The sequence below is a fragment of the Blennius ocellaris genome (genome assembly GCF_963422515.1).
Source record: "Blennius ocellaris genome assembly, chromosome: 22".
Lineage (NCBI taxonomy): Eukaryota > Metazoa > Chordata > Actinopteri > Blenniiformes > Blenniidae > Blennius > Blennius ocellaris.
Genome location: NC_137671.1, coordinates 10,641,542 through 10,661,863, shown reverse-complemented (window position 1 = coordinate 10,661,863; position 20,322 = coordinate 10,641,542). Strand labels below are relative to the sequence as shown.

At 42.3% G+C, this 20,322-nt stretch overlaps 3 protein-coding genes across 3 annotated transcripts; 1 reads left to right on the top strand and 2 right to left on the bottom strand.

Annotated features, from left to right (window-relative positions):
- The first annotated feature begins 3,382 nt into the window (after positions 1-3,382).
- rab21 (RAB21, member RAS oncogene family) lies at positions 3,383-7,458 on the top strand. The gene is made up of 7 exons (XM_080518103.1): positions 3,383-3,758; positions 5,292-5,351; positions 5,444-5,551; positions 5,653-5,716; positions 5,829-5,883; positions 6,912-7,000; positions 7,096-7,458. Exons 1-7 carry the CDS (start codon positions 3,621-3,623, stop codon positions 7,233-7,235), a joined length of 654 nt encoding a protein of 217 aa, XP_080374229.1. The 5' UTR covers positions 3,383-3,620; the 3' UTR covers positions 7,236-7,458.
- A 1,258-nt stretch (positions 7,459-8,716) lies between these two features.
- LOC308146331 (tetraspanin-8-like) lies at positions 8,717-11,696 on the bottom strand. Its single transcript, XM_080518102.1, has 9 exons — positions 11,515-11,696; positions 10,836-10,904; positions 10,628-10,744; positions 10,436-10,510; positions 10,127-10,222; positions 9,798-9,908; positions 9,677-9,709; positions 9,493-9,576; positions 8,717-9,309 (listed from the first exon to the last, which is right to left on the bottom strand). Exons 1-9 carry the CDS (start codon positions 11,572-11,574, stop codon positions 9,169-9,171), a joined length of 786 nt encoding a protein of 261 aa, XP_080374228.1. The 5' UTR covers positions 11,575-11,696; the 3' UTR covers positions 8,717-9,168.
- A 5,335-nt stretch (positions 11,697-17,031) lies between these two features.
- Positions 17,032-19,838, bottom strand: LOC308146692 (uncharacterized protein; the record flags this gene model as incomplete). The annotated part of the gene is made up of 7 exons (XM_080518595.1): positions 17,032-17,217; positions 18,333-18,340; positions 18,780-18,939; positions 19,042-19,200; positions 19,280-19,336; positions 19,444-19,551; positions 19,716-19,838. 7 exons carry the CDS (start codon positions 19,836-19,838, stop codon positions 17,032-17,034), a joined length of 801 nt encoding a protein of 266 aa, XP_080374721.1.
- Between the last annotated feature and the right edge of the window lie 484 nt (positions 19,839-20,322).

Sequence of the window (20,322 nt, the reverse complement as noted above, 5' to 3'; positions counted from 1 at the left end):
TTTTAATCTCAATATATCAGCCAGTTCAAATGCTATAAGAAACCTGGTCAGGATTTGATTTAAGGGCTACATTTTTAAATTAAATGACCTCTATTATATAGAACAGAATATAGGAATTTTATAATTCAGGCGCTTTCATGCCTGGGGCTCTGGTAGTTATGAGGACAGCAGTGTAAAGAAAGCACAAGCCTATGTTATTTAACCATAATACAGACGTTGTGTGTTTATATGAGACACTTCATTTGTTTATCATGTGAAGTGGGTGCTGGAGTCCCTCGGGCATCAATGCTGTGTCTTCCGTCTCTCTCTTTGTTTCCCCATTTCACTGGCAGTGTGTGTAGTAACCTCATTTTGTAGTAATTCACAAACACTCGAAACATTTATGGTTAATTTTGAATCATTGCAATTTTAATTATCTTTGAATGTTGTCAGCGGTTGTACTTTCACTGCAGCCAATCTGGGCAGAAGTGTCGCTCCTCATTTGACAGATGACGAGTGGATCTGTTTTACACTGATGTCCTTTGGGTCCAGAGCTCTGAGTCCCTCATTATCAAATGTAAATGAAATAAGTTCATATGTATAAATAAGGCAATTCTGTGATCAAAGTAAACGTCGGCCAGTATCAAGCTCAGGAGCTAATGTTAGAACTGCTACAACCACTTGAGGTCACCACTGAGTTGCCCTGCTGGCTCCAGGAGGTGCATTTGATCCCCACTAACCCATATTTATGGAACAGATTTTACAAATTGTTTTCTGGTGAGACTTCGGCGTTCAATGCCGCACAAAAGCTCAGATGAAATCCTTTCCTTTTTATGATGGAGAGGTTTCATGTGGAATTTCAGACATAACTATGATAAAATTGTATAATACAAGATTTATTTGTAGGTTGTTTCTGAAATCAATATAATTTAAAGATGAACTATTTACTTCTGACCGTTTAGATCCAACTAAGGAAGAATCGCAGACAAGTTTTAATTCCTTAAAGCCTGTTTGGTTCTATATTAATTGATAAATCGTTTGATTCACACACAGGGAACAGAGGAGTTTCTCTCTGATTTCAGTACATCCAACTCACCTGACACTCGAGTTTTAATCCAGAATTCATTATGCAATCTATGAAAATGTCTACATAACCGACTGCAAACAATTGGCTTGGACGTGCTCGACATGTTGGCTCAAGCGTACCTGGGTAGTGTAAGATGGCGTCCGGTCAGAGGGGCTCCGACCCGCTGGTGTTCAGGTGCAGTCCATGTGCGGAGGACGCGGACCCTCTCAAATGTGTCCCCCCATGTCGACGGCGCTCCCCTTCTACGTGTCCCCCGATATTGAAGCTTCTGTAATCCAGCTGTTGTTCCAGGGTGCTTCAGGATCGTCTCGTCTCTCAGATGGACTTTGAGCTTTGAACAGGAAACACACCTGTGGTGTGTTTCCACAAACACGCAGCAGTGTCAGTAAAACTCCTCCCATGTTTCCCACAGAAAGAGTCTTAGGTCTGAATTGAAAAGGCTGACTTTGGTGGGGTTTTCACACTTTTCTTGGGATCTGAGAGATAAAATATGCTAAAAAAAGACCTTGAGCCGCATGCGGCTGTCTGTCCATGGGGGTTCGTTCTGGGATCTGAGCTGCAACACTAAAGGCCATCAGGGGACAGACAGTAGTCTGGCGGGTGGCGAAGAGACGATGTGTTCATATCATTATCCTTCATAACGTGGCATCTATCAAACTGAAGTCGCAACATTTTATAAACTCAAGCCCTCATCGCAGCAACGGAGGCTGAACGCGGATGGAGAGATAATCCTTGACAGTATTTTGTTTTGTCTTCCTCCAGTGGCGATGTCTCCTTTCTGTTGTCCCTGACAGCAAGAACAGATAACCGATGCAAAGGAAAGAGAAGATTTGAGGTCAACAGTTGTACCTCGGAGTTGACTTGAAATAAAATGTCTGAGAGAAAGTTCAAATTGTGAATAAAATGCAATGAATTGATCATTGTAAGGAGACGACCGTGCCAGCAACATTACTTAATCTGTCATTTCCTGACTGGTGGCAACAAACCACTGATAAACACTTGATAAATACCTGATAAACACTTGGGTAATGACAAAACTGGCTGTGTTGAACAGATCTCCTAAGTCAGAGTTTGAGGGCAAGTATGTTCTCCTACGAATTTGTAATTTCATCCATCCAAACCCAGTGCAAAAATGCGGTGAATAAGCATGTTTGGCTGGCCTTGTTGAAATGAGTGAGAAAACAAAAGAAAATGATCAAGTCTGCTACAGCTGCACATAAATGCACATATTAGTAAATATAAAAGGACATTTTGAACAGACTACAGATGGTTCATGACTATGGGGTTTTCAATAACTGATAAGAACCGGTTTTTGATTGGAAAAGAGAATCACGTTGATTGTTTTTTCTCAATACTTCATTTTATTTTGTTGATTTGAATTTCTTGTATTTTGCATATGTTGTGGGTTCGTTTTTCACACGTCAGAATTTTCAGCGTTACTCTGGCTCATTATTATTGCATCATTTCCCCCCTCATCGTCAAATGTGGTGCATTTATTTTAATTTTTTTGTAGGTTTGACTTCTTGTTTTCGATCAAACAATTTTCTGTTGTTTTATGGCGTCAATGAAATTCTGCCAATCTGTGCACAAAGTAGAACTCTTTCTTTATTTCGTCACTTCAGTGACGCAGATTCGTTTACAGTTCGGCTCCGTTCGGCTCAGATCGGCTCCGTTCGGCACAGCTCGCCTCTGTTGAACTTTCAACAGTGCTGACGGATCTCTGCATGTGATACTGCAGAGAGTAGCCGTCGGTTAGAAGTGTCACTCGTTTTCAATTTCTGATCACCAGCTTACGCACTGCTCCGAATTCAGTCTAAAAGCAACAGGAAGAGGCTTTAAAAAAACAAAAAAACGCCCTTTCCGATTGCATTTCCTACTCAAACTGGTTCATTAAGCTCGATGTGTTTGTGATTTTGCCTCAAGTTGTATTATTGCTAAAATAGAAACAATAGATCTGGGCCTTTAAATGATAATTCCAACTTGATCCAAATTTATTGTTTGACTTTGTGGTTTTTCGTTTTTTTATTTTTTTATTATTATTCTTTCATGTATATCTGATTCTTTCAATTTCATCAGGATTGTTTTAAACGTCGCCTCTTTATCATGTTCTATTTAACTTCAGTTTGTCTATAAATGATGGCATTTAATCTCATGATTTAAATGTTGAAAGACAAAACAGATGTTTAAAAAAAAAAAAGAAGGGGCGATAAAATATGAACAACCTTAAAAAAACAACAACAAAAACAATCACTGAGAAGAACTCCTGTGGCAGATAGACGATCTGTGGTTATGCTAATTGTTTAGCCGCTAGCTGCGAGGGACGCCATTAGAGCGGAGAGGAGCAGCCGTCCGTCCGCGCAGCGTCACCGGGAAGTGTTTCGTGTTCAGACCCGCTCCACTCACCGCCTCCCCCCACCCCCACCACGGACTCGTACCGCCCGGGAGCCAGCAGGCCAGGTTCGGTCTCCGTGGAGCCGCCCGCCCCATGGTCGAAGTGGGAAGCCGCTCCCTCCACAAACGCCTGTTTTGATCGCAGCGGAGGACCTGCGCGGTGATGGCGGCAGCGGCGGGCGGCAGCAGGACGTATTCGTTTAAGGTGGTGTTACTGGGGGAAGGCTGCGTGGGGAAGACGTCGCTGGTGCTGCGCTACTGCGAGAACAAATTCAACGACAAACACATCACCACCCTACAGGTAAGGCCACCGGGCCTGCGGTGAAACACCGACAACCGAGGCTCGGGCTCCACTGGCGGCTTCCCCGGCCGGTTCGACCGGCGGGGTGCCTCCGGGTCGAGGAGCCGCTGTTTGTGGGGACACTCGAGCCGAAGGAGGGGGGGTGAGGGGGGGTCTGGTTGTTTTCGTGTCTGTCACTGCTCTGTAATGCGCGCGTGGTTGAACGCGCGACGCGTCACAGGGAAGCGGGGTTGTCGTGAAATAGAGACATTGGCGTGACCCGCCCGCTTCAGCGGGATCAGCCGGCGTTTAAATCAGGCGTTTCCTCAGTGAACGTCGACACTGCGTGAGATTTCCTGATCATTTTAGTAAAAATTCTCAAGAATCAAACATGTTCGCCATATTTTCACTATTTTGTGCCAATAATCATAACACTTTCATCGTAATTACACGGGTTCATACCAAGAAACGAACATGATCACATTTTCATAGATTTATACCAAAGCAATAATTATATTTGATCACAATTCATGCTTTAAATTCAAGGTTTCGATCATACTTTTAAAGACATACTAAAAATTACACATGTTCTCCATGAGCTGTATAAACGTGCCCTCGTTATCAAAGTTTTGAAGATAATTCATGATTTTATTAGATGAATTATACCTGCACGGTTTAATCATTAATATTTAATCATTTTCCTTCGATCATTTGCCTTCAAACGGGTTGAATGTGAAAAAAGAAGTAGTTACTAAAGTCGGATTAAACGTTCTTGATGGAAACTAAAACGCCAGAAGAAAGTTCCTCAATATGAAAATCTGTGAAATCCTGTTTAATTCCATCCGAAGTTTCCCATCTCATGATGGAGGAGGAGGAGGAGGTCATGTGATGAAGAGCATGGAAGCTGAAGCTGTGAGGTCATCTGAGGACACGTGACAACATGACCTCCCATCAGCTGTATCTAGGCACTCATTCACACAATTTCCCCAGCATTTCTGTTTGACGGCTCATATTTCCCAGCATGCCTTGGGGCAGTGAAATTTAAGGCAAGTCGGCATGTCATGAGCAAAAGTTTGTAATCCTAGTAGTCGACCACAGCAGTTGCTTAAGCACTGTGACCACATCCTTTCTGATAATCCAGGCAGTTGTACTGATTATTGAGGATTTCTTAACGTGGTCACCCGGCCGCTCCGCCCCACACTGACCTCTGACCCCAGCCTGACGCATTCCTCTGTTAAGTCATGCCGACCTTTGACCTCCTCAGATCTGACGTTTATCATTGCTTTGTGTGGGAAGTTTCTCCAACGTGAAACGTGTTAAGATTTTGTTTTTTTTAATTAAAAATATTTTAAACAAACAATCTGTTAAAATCCCTCTGATCTCAGGAAAAGTCGTTTAAGAAAAAAAATCTATTTGATCTTTTAAACATTTGTTTGTTTAATCCATGTAAATCGGCAGTTTTCATGTGATAAGTCATGTTTTTCTTGTTAATTGTGCCTGATTGTTCCTAAATGTTTGTCATAATTGCAAAGTTTTCTTGTGTTTTACTCTCAGGCATCTTTCCTCACAAAGAAGTTGAATATCACAGGAAAACGAGTCAATTTGGCCATTTGGGTGAGTTATTTTCTTTTTTTTTGTTTTTCAGCTTCAGGATTTATTTATTTATTTTTTCTCTTTGCTGAAAGTTTCCAATGTTTCCTCCGCAGGACACGGCCGGTCAGGAGCGATTTCACGCTTTAGGTCCCATCTACTACAGAGACTCTAACGGAGCCGTGCTCGTCTACGACGTCACCGACCAGGACTCCTTCCAGAAGGTGACGTCCCGGAAGATTCAAGGGGGAACGCTGGGGAAAACGGGCGCGAATCTCAAGCTGTACGAATGACGATGTGTGTGTGTGTGTGTGTGTGTTTCCAGGTGAAGAACTGGGTCAAAGAGTTGAGGAAAATGTTGGGAAACGACATTTGTTTATGTATAGTTGGTAAGTTTCATTGTCAAAGAGAGAAAAACAACTAATGGTGTTGTTTATTCAGTCAGAAAGTCGTCTGTCGTGCTTTTTCGTTGTCACATTGTTATATTTTGTGTTTCCGTAGGTAATAAAATCGATTTGGATAAAGACAGAAACGTTTCAGTGGAAGACGCTGAAAGGTGAGAACGACAAATGTGCTGAGTTTATTGTCACTTTTGTGTCTGTTGACTTGTCTGTATTTTTATCCTTTGTTGTTGTTGTTTGGCTCAATTCAATGGAAATGTTGAGCAAGGCAGCAGAGTGTTGGTGACATGATGTCAGTGTTGCTATATTTCTTTTAGATAATTTCTCTCTCGGATGTTTTGGAACAAATATCATAAGTTGTGTTTTATCCGAGTTCAGGATCAGAAAGTTTCTGCTCATTCAGGCTTTTTTTTCTTCAAAACAAGATTCTAGTTTAAGTTGATTAGTGTCATTTGGTTTCATAGATAAATAGATTTGTGTGTCATCTGCTTGGCAATGGAAGTGAATGGAGTGTTTTCTAATCAAATTCCCGACAGGGAGCACGTATAACGTGAAAAGTATAGGTCCTAAGACGGAACCTTGTGGAACTCCGTGTTTAACTTAAGTCTGAGCTAAAGAGGGATGAACATGAACAAAGTGGAACCAATTCAGACTTGACGTCTATAACAGGACTAGAACAGAGACCAGCCTTTTGTCGGAGGCCACGATAAGAACCTGTGTTATGACGAATCTAAAACCGGACTGGAGCGACTCGAATAGGTCGTTTTTGCACAGATGGTCACATGACTGAATTCCAACATCTTTTTTTAGGAGTTTGGAAATAAAGGGAAGGTTGGATTTTGGTGTGTGACCTGCTAAGACACCTGGGTCAAGGGTGGGTTTTTTTTAGGAAGAGGTTTAACAACAACAACCTTAAAGGTTTCTGTTATTAGAGATGGGTTGATCTGATCTAGTCTATCGGATGCAGGCTGGATAACCGTGATTCAAGTTCCGTTGAGAAAGCTGAAGAGGTGGTCGATCGGTCTGACGGCGAGTCTTTAATTTGATCTCTAATAATTGAGGTTTTTGCCGTTAAATAAGTTTACAAAGTAATTACCGATCTGAGGTTCTATAGAGCTGTGACGGGTTTCAGCCTGCTGAAGAGGAAACCTTTGTTTGTTTTTTGTGTTTGTTTGCGTATCAGTTATGCGGAGTCGGTGGGAGCCAAACATTTCCACACTTCAGCCAAACTCAACAAAGGCATCGAGGAGCTGTTCCTGGATCTGTGTAAACGTAAGACGCCGCCCCGGAGTGTAAACCTCAACGTTAAACGCGCCGACCTTCACCTTTTGCTCACGCTCTTTTTAAACGTGTTCCTCCGTCCAAAGGCATGATGGAGACGGCGCAGGCCGACGAGCGGCTGAAGGGAAACGGAAGCAGCCAGGCGGCGTCCAGCCGGAGGGGCGTGCAGATCGTCGACGACGAGCCACAGGCCACGCCCACCGGGGGCTGCTGCTCCTCCGGCTAACGGGAGGGGTCGCCGTGACAACACAACACCCACCGCCACACTCGTCAAGTCTGATTGGTCGCTTTTTTTTTTTTTGTTCAAACCCAATAATCCTGCGTTTGTTCGGCTCCGCCGCAAAAGGAGCCTGGGGAGTCCTCCGTCTAATCCCTTGGAAATAAATAAAAAAAAAAATATATATATATATACTGTGTTCAGTGATTAAATCACGTTTTTAGCACTTTGACTGCAGCTGTTTGTGTAATTTCTCGTCAAATAAAAGAGAATAAATCGCTTTCAGAGACACAAATCGGCGCTAAGAGACTCTGCACATAATTTTTAAAACAAGTTTTACTTTAAATGATTCCCATTTACACACACACACACACACACACACACACACGGCTGATTTAAAGACCTGCAGTAGCAACAGTGTGAGCTTTATAATAAAGCCGGAAAAAAAAAAATCACTGAAAATGACTAACATGTTAACTTTAAAATGTACAAACGGCCTAAAAAGTCAAGTAATCTAAAATTTATAAAAAAAAATAGAAACTGCTGGGTTCTGATTTCTAACTCCCACATTAAAATTCAAACATCGTGTATCTCAAATGTGAATGATTTAACATTTTATGGTTTGTTTTTCATAAACAAAAATACAGAAAATTCCTCTGAATCTTAAGTTGGTGCAGAAAACAGTTTTTTTTTAGGTAAAAGAATTTATAAAATGTACCCTGTTTAATTCTTTTTTTGGGGGGAGATTTTCTTTCTTGGTTTTCTGAAGATTTTAATTTATGCTGCGGATCCAAATGTTTTGGTGTTTTTGTTTTTGAAATAAAACATTTTAGAAAAAAAAATGAAATCTGAAGTATTTTTGTTATGAATACACAAAATTCACCAGTTTCAAAATACTACATTTAAAAGGGTTTAAAGTTTAATTTTGTTCTCCATCCTTGAAATGACTTCATCCAGTCTCATTATAGAATATTCCTGCCTGGATTCGAACTCGGGACCTTCTGGTCCAAAACAGCAACTTGGCCCAGTGTGAAAATGAAAAAAATCACCTGAGGAATGGAATTTAGCCTCGTTCACAAAGTTGATTCAACAAATTTGCCACGAATCAAAATTAAGTTGATTCATCAGGGAGCAAACGAGGTAAAAGTGAAGTTCTCTCGATGGAAGAAAATGACTTCTTCCAGCCAAATCACCCAATATTTAATCCTACTTATTCAAATTTTGCTTCTGGTGCTAAATGCAGTGAAATGTCTGGAAAAAAAACCATTTATAGCAGTTGCATTATGGGCATTTTTACAAACAATCACTGATATCAAAGCTCAAGTCTCACTTTTATGTTGAAAATTCAAGCCTCTAAAAATTTGCAAAAATTTTTTTTTAAACAATTTTCTTGTAAATCAAGAGCTGGTTTTGTTCCACAGGTATAAAACAAGCAACAACAACAAAAAAAGTGAATACAAGTCTCAAACCCACACGACTGAACACAGGCGTCTTCTTTAAAGCTTTTCTTTAATTGGATTTCAAAAATATTTTTCTTTTACAAAAATCAAGTGTCACACAAAAGAAAGAAAAACAAATCTTTATCAGTGACCTTCACCTCCTCCATGACTCATGAAATTCACAACAGTGGCTGTCAAGTCTTTTATTTTTTTTTCCCCACAATGAAGTAAAAAAAAATAAATAAAAAACTTTAACTCCTTGTCGCTTTTTCTCATCTGTTCAGTTTAGAGTCAACTTGACTTCACACCGGAAGGTTTTTTCCACTTATTCTCCCTTCTTTTTCGGTGCAACATTATGAAACTTTGTTTCTGATCCTCCTTGGAAAAAAGGGAAGATTTCATCACATTTTCAACTTTTAGGAAATTTTAGAACAACAGACAAATAAATTTAATCAAGGAAGATGAAACTATTTGAAGAATGCGAGTTTGAAAAGTGCAGCTCCTCAGTACGCCGGGGCGTTGTGCAGCTCCTGGTACTTGGGCGGCGGCGAGCTGAAGATGGCGGGGACGGAGAGGAGGACGGTGGGACGGTTGGGGAAACGCATCTGGTGGATCATGATGGAGGACAAGACCAAACCCAGCAGCTGGAGAAAAAGAGAGAGAGAGAGAGAGGGAGAGAGAGAGAGAGGAAAGAGGGTCAAATTCATTTGAAAAACAAACGACAAAAAAAAAAAAAAAGAAACGGGTCGCTTGGTTCATGCCGGCGCCTCCTGGAGGAAGTGTTAAAGCAAAAAAAAAAACGACAACAAAAAGACACGCAGACTCACTGCGAGGATGGCGAGTGTGAAGACGACGCCCAGCGTGATGCCGACGATCAGATCCACGTACGTCATGAAGATCGGGAAACACGGCTGGAAGGCAAAACAAAACATTTGAAATATTAAAAATCGAGAGTTCAGATTAAAAAAAACCCAAAAAACAAGAGAGAGGGAAAACGGTGCGTTCACTGACCTTGGAGTAGATGAACCTTGACAGCATCATACCCTGAAGGGGGAACGAAGGCAGAAGGAAGTGAGTCAAACAAATACAAAAACGGAACTTGGATAAAAGACTGAGATTCCAGGAAATTCACCGTGTAATCAATTTTGAGACATTCGGTGGCCGTAGCCGCGACGTCGCAATCGCACGACTCCGGGATCTCCTTCCTCCAGTCCTGGTAGCTGAACAGGCCGCAGCAGTGCATCTGACAAACGAACAACATTCAATATTAACTTTATTTATCCGCCACCTCTCGCACATAAAACATGGTTCGACTGAGCCGAGGCAGGAAATCAAACTTCCTCTTTGACCTGGTTTCATATATCAGTTTTAATGGCGCACTGGACTAACACTTTCAGCCAATCAGAGGGCTCGCTGTGCCCCCCCCTCCCCCTCTCAGGAAATGCAGTAGAACAAGCTCACCTGAGTCTGCAGGGCGTCGGCCATGGTCCTCACGTCTTCTGGAGCCTCGTCCAGCGGGAGAGCCTTCCGGAACTTCTCCTCCAGGACGCTATACAACTGCACCACACAGGCACACGATGTTATTATACGACAACAATGTTGCAACACTGTCATTGTGTTACAATGTTACTACAAGACAGTGTTGTTACAACAACATTATACACCAAGTTGCTCGTTATTACAAACAACTCGTTATGAACAACAATGTTATTACAACACAGGCGCACTACAACACAACACCACATGATATCACACACACGGCGAGGGTACCTGAGGGCGAGCGGCGGCGGTGGGGATTCCAATGCGCAGCATCACCAAGCTGCCGATGACCATGCAGACCAGGAACTGCAGACAGACGGGCACACGTCACCATGGTGACTCAGAAACGCATCCCCCCTCTCACAACTTCCCTCTGACAGAGAACGAAACTCCTCTCACTCCCTTATCTGACCTGGAACTCACCACGATCAGGGCGGGCTTGCTCTCCTTGTGGGCACCGTAGGCTCCCACCAGGGCGATCACCATGGTGATGGCGCCGAAGACATAGAGGACGACGAGTCCAGTGGTGCGATCCTCGATCTGTGGACCCGCCGAGTTGGGTAACCATTTTAACAGGGTTATTATTATTATTTTTTTTTATTTAGTTTTTGCTCCTGACAAGTTTACTCACGTTCTGTCCTTCAAAGTTCGTGAAGATCTGAGCGATCAGGGCCAGGCCGATGATGATCCCCCCGATGATCTGCAACCACAAACAAATATCATAACAGATTGCTTGATGCTTCGACATCTGTCTGTGAGTTAATTGAGCTGTGGGAAGAAAAAAAAACCCCAAAAAAACAAACAAACTCAGAAAGTAAACCTCAACAGGAAACACCCCAAACACTGTAACCTGACACCTTTTATTGTGCAGACAGGAGCAGCTGCTCCTGGTCTGTGAATCTCACGAAGTCAAAACGAACGCACAAGCAACCCGACACGAAACAAAAAAAAAATCCCTCTAATTATCTATTTAGATAGATTTCAAACTGTGAGTTATACAACAGCGAAAGCGTCAAAGCAGTAGAGGAGAAAAAGGAAGAAGGAAAAAAAACTCCGCACAGGAACAAACAGAACGCTTGACGCAGTTTGTTCAATTCAAAAGGCCTCAAACTGAGAATGACGGTGCACATTGCGCAGTCAAAAACAACCACTTTTATCGCTTTAAAATGAATAGGTAAACCTATTTAAACTATTTCCGCGTCAAGAAGAGAGGAAGTGTTAGAGAGATTAAAAAAAAAAAAACATGCGCCGTTTCCAGTCTCAAAAACTAATGTTTTATCGAGATTTTAAAAAAAGAAAAAAAAACTTACCGCGAAGAGGATGTTGAAGATGGTGAAGACGCGCTTCAGGCCCGGGTTTATTTGTGTCATGTTTGGATTGGAGTGAGGAGAAACAAGACGAGAAACAAGTCGGTGAACTTTGTTTTCAGGTGAGAGTCGACTGAACTCTGGACTTCAGTGGCGGAAGGGGTGCGCTGTTTTTAAGGACCGCAGCAGCGCGCCGGGCGGGGCTTCCAGGAAACGGCGCAGGTGGCGTCGTTTGTGCCCCCGGTATGGAGACTTCCTGGGCGGTTTTGTAGGGAACATGGGGAGGGAGGGAGCTCATTCCGGGAAGTTTGGTGGAAAATCACTGGAATATAGACCGTTTTCACGAGCGAAACTTTGAATAATGGCGGAGCTAATCAACTTTGAGATGTTCCAACGCACCACAAATAACTCAAAGCTCTCATACACACTGCCGCTGTAGAGGTATGGAGCTAAAAACATGGACAGTACAGTTTGTCATTGAACATTTTAAATAATTAGTCATTGAACAAAAAGTCGTCTTTGAAAGCCTTTCTTTCTTTCTTCGAGTCTTTCGTCTCTTCACGTTCCTGTTTGTTTCTGCCCTGTTGCCACTTCTTCGTCAGTGCCTTGTGTTTCACTTTGTTTCTGTCTCTGGCGCCACCTGCTGGTCAACTGATGTCCCTGCAGGAAGAAGACGCCCAGATCCCAAGCATGTCTCGACATACCCGCGGACGGCAGAGTGACGTCACGCTCAGTGAGATCCTGCACTGCACAGCGCCACCTACTTTTTAAAAGTAAACATAATACGTCCAAGTACGCGATTTATTGTTTTGAAGGGACATACAACTTGATTTTAAACATACTGTTTCTTTTTTATTGTACATAAGAACTATATATCTTCTTCCTCCAAATTTATACTTGTGTATCACCTCTTCTGTCTACAATTGAAAGAACAAGTTCAGAGAAAGGAACTTCTATGGAAGGAAAACAACTTTACTGGAGCTTATGAATATAGCTCTCGATATAAAGTATCGCTGAGGCTAATGGGTGCCATATTAGTTAGCTATACAGATATATATAGTTGGATATTTATTATCATTAAATGTGAGGATTGTTAAAATTGTTTTGATTTTGGGCTGTAGTTGTCCTGGCTGGGGCCTGCTAAAATTGATAAGAACCGGTGCAAACCAGCTTACTCCTCCATTTTGATGTCCCGTGACTGGAAAAGCACGGGCGGGGACAGGAGGAAGACCTTGGAGGAGATAGAGAAAAGGAGGCAGTAATTCTGAGCCAGGGGTCTTTTCCATTTTCCTCCGCCGTATTCACTTGGGTCCGGTTTTTGGTTCTGAGAAGCAAGATCCACCTGTGTGGTGAACGGCTCTTCGAACCCAGAAATATTTCTGTAAGTGTTTTTATGTAGATTGCTTTGTAATAAAACTCATGTGTTGATTTCATTCTCAAGTTTCATGTTTGGTGCTTCAACTCACTGTGGTTTCCCATTTTCCTTACACGGGGAGCGAGCTGTCCCTCCTCGGGGGAGCGGGCCCCCAAAAGGACAGGATCTTGTAGCGTCCCTGTAATTATTGGCTGTAAAGATTTGCAGTCATTTGCTCCCATAATACAAGCCAAAACTACAGCCAGCACACACAAAAAACAACAAAACCCAACACTAAGCAACAGATCACCATGATTCATTTAAATGTAATATCCACAAACTACATTGTGACATAAAATACTGAGCAGAACGGTGATCGAATGTCTGTTGTCATGGCAACGTATTGAACACACATTCATACACCTGACATGCAACTTCGGTCATTTCCTGTGAATTCCCACAAAAATAACATATACACTATTGATGATGTCATTTTTATTAAATAGAATAGTTCAAAAGTCACTTCTATTCGCTGTATCAGTAAAACAAAAAGGCAGGGAGACCCTGAAGTAACTGGTTCAATGCACTCGTGAATAAATACCAATCTATAGCGCTTATGTTGAATCAGATCAGTCAGTTCCTCTTTAGATTTTAACGGAGTCTGCTGACTGTGAGTTTGTAACTTTGAATTTAGTTCACGAATCCTGACAAGGAGCCATTTATGGTGGATAAACAAAGCCTGCAACTAAGATGTCACAGCTTTACGGGGACACGGTCAGCTAGTGAATTACTCAGTGTTCGACTAGCCCACACTGTTTAGTCGATGTATCACAGACACACTGAAATAACGGAACAAGATTTGTTCTTTCTTTCTGAAACTGTGCAAAAACTCACTCATTATTTTATATGGATGTATGGGTGGACGTGCCTGTGGTCCCGCCGTGTCCCCAGCAGGGGGCGCTGCAGTGCTCGCAAGACGCGAGCAGGAGCGCCAGCAAGCCAGAGAATCAAACCTTCTGAACAACAGCCCTTGTTACAGATTGCTAATGAGCCAACAACCGTGCTTGGCCCGCAAGTAACACGACAGACGTCAATACATTGCCGTTTGCCGGCGATTTCTAGCCAACACCAGGCTCTCTGCGACAGATGGACCGTGTTCTTTATAGTGTCTTTCCGCTGTTTCAGATTAACTGGTGTCCCTGTCAACTGGTGGTCGGCGTTCTCGAGCGTAACAGAAGATGTTTAAAAACCTGACAAAATCCGTGGTTGCACAGGCAAACGCTGTTTAACCGCATTTAGACTAAAATTTCGCAATGTCGTATCGTTGGTGAGTCTTATTTTAACTTCGGTTACTGGCAGTTTGTGGAAGTCAGTCACCGGTAAACACGGAAACCAGTTAATCCGAGACACCGGCGATACTTAGCTTGTTAGCCTAGCCACATACCAGATGTGTCAGAGCTTCTCGCAAGTTTATTCAGGACTTCAAACTAGTTTGAGAAGTGGTCCACGTAGAGCACCAAGCAGTCTGAAATTGTCAAAAGTAATAAACCGTAAAGCCAGAGGTAATGATAGTAAACACTGGGTAGCGGCTTTCCACAACAAAAGCACTTCCGGCGGATGTTAATGCGCAATAGCCAATCATCTTTTTGCAATGTTTCAATAAAACAAAAACACCCATGATTCCCTGTAAAATATCAGATTATAATTGTATTTTAAAAATCAAATTGTTCCAGGAGAGACATCAAGCTGCATTAGGAACAGAAACAGAAGAATTTCAAGACTGGGCCATCAGAAAGCTCTGCATTAACTACACCCATTTTTCGAGGCTAAATATGTTTACTGGTACATTGTTTGTAAATATATACAATATCATATATGTAAGCAAAAACACATGCAATCCTTCATATTACAATCAATATAAATAAATACATTGGGCCATCTCAAGTATATTTTTGTTGAAAATGGATCGATGAAATGTGTGTAAATTAAAACAAAAATAATGACTCTAACTTTGGAGAAATACAATACAGTTAATTTCTTCATTTTGAGTGATCTTTTTTACAAAGCTCCTTTCTGTCTTCCAGCGTTGGAGCATTTATCTAAATTTGTTGTTGCCATGAAGTTGTGGTCACTTTTCCAACATTAACAAAAACAAAACTACACCAGCACTTGTGTATATTTTTGTAAATAATTTTATTGTTACAGTCACCACAACATTAAATCGAGATGAGCAGTAGTAGGTTCATCTGTGCAATTCAACACAATGTTGAAAAATGTTAATCGACCTGTATTGAGATCTCTCTCTGCAAAGTGCCAGCATTTCACCTTAAAGGCCAAACTGGTGTATCATTTAATTTCTTTGGGAAATGAGAACTACTGTACGTTAAATCATCAAGTGTCCTGTTTGGGGACACATCGGGTAGAGACTTTACCCAATATGCGGGAGACCTGCTGTTGAAAGTGGCCTAGCCTGTGGTGCGAGTCGAAAGGACTGTGGATATACTGCACATTCAACGCAGACAAACGTTTTTGCTCAGGTTATGACAGAAGACCGCCTAACACTATATTCAAGTTCATAATAATGTGTATCGTGGTGACTGTGTAATAAAAATCATAAAAAGTATTAAACAATCGGCACAGTTGTATGTGCATCTTCACACCAACATGAGGTGTAATCTACACATTCAGGTTTAGTTACACTGACTACGTGGCTTATATGTCTTTAAAAAATGTTCAGACAAGGAAAAAAAAGGTAAAACAGTCACACATACATACAAAAATTGGCTCTACTATTGATGTGATCTTTCATCGTGGTGTCATTTTTTTTTATTGGATATTCATTTTCAGGGGCGTCTTTATTGGTTTTCATTGTGTTCACAGCATTTGGTTTGGCCCCTGTACATTCACGGCTTGAGCGGAACCGTTTTTACCATTCATATTACCGTGGAAGGAAAAGTTCATGATAACTTGTGACAAAATAACTTAAACATCTCACATACAAAGCAAATACACGATTTCACAAAATACACACACACACACACACAAAGAAAAGAAAATCATACAATTTGTTCACAATTAACGATATTAATGTACATTTTTAGTCCAAGTCAGCAAGAGGAAAAACATTCATATTAGAAGGTATATGTATATTTAATTGGTATGTTTTGGAAGGAAAATCATCAGAGAACAGAAAATTGTTATTGAGATACCGACCGGCCTCTGGAGCGGAGGCTTCATCGCCTGCGGTCTGGGGAGATTCTTTGCCTGTTGATTCATTGGGATCTGTCGACTTCGGTCCTGTTTGTAACTGGCATTTCCTCCAGCCTACGGCCAGTCCTTTTGTGGCGAGAACAAGCCCTCCTTATGCTTCTCACTGAGCTCATCCGTCCGTCCGTCCGTCCATATCTACCCATCCCTGTCTCCTCCACTTTCCCTCCTCCTGCCTCGCTCCCCTTCACACTCACAGAGTCATGTTCTCATGACCGAACGTGATTGACTCAGTGAATGAGGCATTAAAAAACTCCAACTCACTCGGCGCGGCCGAGCAGCGGCGATAGATCACCGGGCAAACGGCCTTCAAACACAATGACTGGATTCAAAGGGGCCTCTGGCGACGGGCGATCTGCCATCTGTGTCGGATCTTTTGATACACAAAAGCTGGGGACGTCTGATTGAACCGCTCAGCGAGTTGTTTGTGACAAGCACGACGAGTGGCGATCAAAATATCGTCAACAACAAGAACACGAGGGGCCGCGTTGAATCGAGTACAACCGGTAGTGGAACATAAACTCTGGGTGAGAGTATGTCTTGACAGTTGTGTGACTCTACAGCAGCAGAAAAGGACAGTTTCAATAAACACTCGGCCGCAGACCAACAAGCTGCTGGCTGCAGATCAACGGCCAAATGATTAGGAAATAAAAAAACAAAACAAAAACAAAGTCCTTCTCAAACTTGTCATATCGTTTTCGTTCGTGGTTCCAGTGATATTTGTGATTGCAGCTTCAAACCGAAGCAGCAACAAAACCCTGATTGACACTGTGACATTACCAAAACTTGCCCCCCACCCCCCCAAAAAAAACTGTTTAACGCCGGCCAAGAAGCAAAGAGACAAAAGACGTGTGTATTTCACCAGCCGCTGTGTCGGATAACCAGCTTTTTTTTTTTTTTTACACGGAGAGTTGCCGCTTCCGGGGGAATTTGGTGAAGCTCCTGGTGTCGCACGGCAAAGGTGAGCAAACGCTCACGTTAAAGTAGCGGCGGAGGAAGAGTGTCAGACCGCCACCCCTTATGTCCAGCAGGCCGCCGCCGCCGCCGCCGAACCGCGGGGCAACCCGGAGAGCGAGCCATCCACACTGCCGTCCAATTTCTCCGTCCTCGTTAATCACGCTTCATCCACTTTGGTGTTCGGCGATCTCCTCCCCCGCTGGCTGAGTGTCAGCGGCGTGGGCGAGCGTTTGAAGTGGGATGGAGACAGACACAGTTGGGATCCTGTCGGACGGTGCCATTTGGCTATTTTCAGTGTTGCACACCGGCAAGCGCCTTCTAGATTGGACCTGAAAAAACCCCCAACAACAACAACAAAAAAAGAGAGAGAAATCAGAAAGATGTCGTATGAAGGCCTTTCGACCGAAAATGACCAGATAATATGTTCACTTCAAACGGGGCCTCAGAGTACTGATGAATATTTGATGAGTTGTCGTTAAGTTTACAAGAATTGGCTTCCTGGAAGTGGTTGCTGAGATGCGGGTGCATTACCAAGCGGCCTTTATTAGGCTGAACCGCAGCAGGAACAAGAGTCAAAGCAGTTGAAGGGGACATTTAGCGCCGGAGCACTTTGGACGTCTGATGTCATAAAAAAAAAAAAAAAAGGATGATAAACTTTTCATTGTTGAAAACAGCCAATGAAGTGAATCAATTGCAGGAGCCACAGTTTGTGGTATCGAGATATAAAAGTGTTTTATGGACTGTTGACACACTGATGCCTGTAGCGTAATAATGGTGGTGTTATTTTCTCAAGCAAGGCAGACAAGAGGAGCTTTTAAATGAAAACTAAGCTGCGCAGCTCCTAAACGCAACAACTGATAATTGCAGTAATACATTATTTAGAGTTTGTTGGCTTAATGTTAACAATCGTTGAAAATATACACTCATCTTAATGTCTGTTTGGTACGACAGACTGAAATACTCTTGTAATTAATTTTGTGTACGTATATAGTCACGTTAAAGGCTCGATCTGACAATGGCTTTTCTTAAAAATAAGGAAAGCATGCTCACTAGCAGCATTACGCACTTCCTGTGTCTGTGTTTTAGTTCACAGCGGAGATTTCCGGTGCTTCAAGAGGGAAAATCATCATGAAAAATCTTCAGTTTTGGAGATGGTTTTGAATTTCTAAGAATAAATAATGCTTAAAAAGAAACTGGCCATCATAAAAACTATTAATCATTTCAAAGTGGCGCGCGTACTTACCAGCCACACTACGAGAACAACACAAGCTGTGAAGGGGATGAGAGCCAAAAGCAAGGGCGCTCTCGTCGACCAGCTGTATCGGCGATTCTCTTCTTGACCCCCTGCGAGAAGGAAATGATGGGAATACGTTACTGACAACAGTTACACTTGAGAAACGTGATAGCGAGGAAAAACAATCCCCCTTTCATCTTTGGGCTCGTCTGCAGGCACGAGATCAGTTACCCCAATCAATAACTTTCACTCCTATTCCCTTTTATGGTGTCAGGTGGCATAACACTTATAATATAAAACTGCCTTTAAATGCTTTTTGATTGTGTAATTACTTTAATTACGTGGATGTTACATATCGGATTCCTGTCCACAGCCTCCTTCCTTTGCCTTAACTCAATATTTGCAGTCTAAAATGCTGCAAAGTTTCGTTTTAAAAGACGGAAATTAAAGACGTGCCTGGCGTATGTTGAGAATTGAGGCACGGTGGCGGCTTGCACGAGAAGCCGGACGTTCCCTGAGTCGCACTGTGCAAGATGTCTTTGATGTAGTCGAAGTAAAGACCGGACAGGAGGCTTCCTTCTTGATAGTGACACTGGAAGACTTGCATCGCTGTTTCCTGGAATTAAGACGGTCAAAAAGGTCAAAACGATGGGAAAACCCCCCCCCCGATTCAATTCCGCAACCATGAAACGGTGAGGAAAGTAAAAAAATCACTCACCAGCTCCTCGTGGTCGAAGGTGAAGCGCAAACTCTTGACCATGGCGATGAAGACGACGATGTTTTCTTTGTTGGAGGAGATGGCGCCAAACATGTTGGCCAGCTTCCGAAGGCTTTGCTCCAAAGGATAGATATTCAACACCACCCAGCACGTGCCGGCCTGAGGGCACAAAACACAGTCAAACTTATATAGATGACAGGAAACCGCAATAATTCCTCACCCACCGCTTCATACGTACCACTTCTTTAGGAATGTAGCTGATAGGAATCTCATAATCAGAGGGGATATTCTGCTTCTGCAGAGGACATAGTAAATATAATGCTTTACAAAGGGTTAACACGGGCAGGTGATGCTATAAAAACATGCTGTATATTTGCCACCAAGCATTTATTATAATCTCACCAGTATCGTCAGCTTCGTCACATCATCAGTTATCGGTGCTCCAAATTTTCCAGAGCAGAGATTTAGACTTGTTACCAGACTCAAGAGGAGACAAGGTGTTTTCAAGATCTGAAGACAAAAGAGCAGCACAATGTAGATTTACATCGCAGCAGATTTACGCCCTACAGTAACAAGCAGCTGCTTTTTTTCTTTTCCCTTCCTGAGAGTGGCGGAAGTCAACATAAATGTGATTTAGATGAATCCAGTTATAAGTTCCCAGCAGGAAGCCGGACAGTAAAGCTCTCCTCGTGCTCACAAAGGTTTTCCTGAAGGGACTGTGGTTGTGTTTTTGTGCAGGGCAGCACAATCACCCCTCCTCCCGTCCCCTGTGGTATGGCTGAGAGTTCCCCCAGCATAACGGCTGCGGTTGAATATCACATCTTGTGAGGTAAAACTGCAGTAAATCATTTGATGATTCCATCCACATACAAACACAAAACCTTCAAACCCTAAATGTGAATATTTGTTTTTTTTCTTCTCTTTGCAGTATATTGATGTTTTGGACACTAAATTACATTTATCAAAATGGACACATGCAAAAAGGGATTAATGCTTATAGTTGCCAATGTCATGCATGTTGTCTGAAAAGAGTGCATCAGAAACATGATATAGAATAACTGCAGATTCTTAATCCACCTCTAAAGGGAAGCTTTTTTTTTTTTTTTTACATAGTTTACTTGTCCAGACTTGAACTTTTCTCTGAAAACCTTCAACTGAATTAATCTGCATTTCATTTATCCCTGCAAAAACACAATAAAAGCCTTTTTTTCCTTCAAGATTTTACAACAATTCTACAGCACATCAATGAAACTATAATCCATGATCACTACACACATATGA

Bases quoted from the DNA above. Each gene is read 5' to 3' on its own strand.
- LOC308146331 (XM_080518102.1), bottom strand. From the start codon at position 11,574: ATGACACAAATAAACCCGGGCCTGAAGCGCGTCTTCACCATCTTCAAC. The intron at 10,511-10,627 runs GTGAGTTCCAGG...GTCTGTCTGCAG, and splicing joins GCAAGCCCGCCCTGATCGTG to TTCCTGGTCTGCATGGTCAT. The intron at 9,577-9,676 runs GTCAGTGAACGC...TTTGCCTTCCAG, and splicing joins CAAGGTTCATCTACTCCAAG to CCGTGTTTCCCGATCTTCAT.
- rab21 (XM_080518103.1), top strand. From the start codon at position 3,621: ATGGCGGCAGCGGCGGGCGGCAGCAGGACGTATTCGTTTAAGGTGGTG. The intron at 3,759-5,291 runs GTAAGGCCACCG...TTTTACTCTCAG, and splicing joins AACACATCACCACCCTACAG to GCATCTTTCCTCACAAAGAA. The intron at 5,552-5,652 runs GTGACGTCCCGG...GTGTGTTTCCAG, and splicing joins ACCAGGACTCCTTCCAGAAG to GTGAAGAACTGGGTCAAAGA.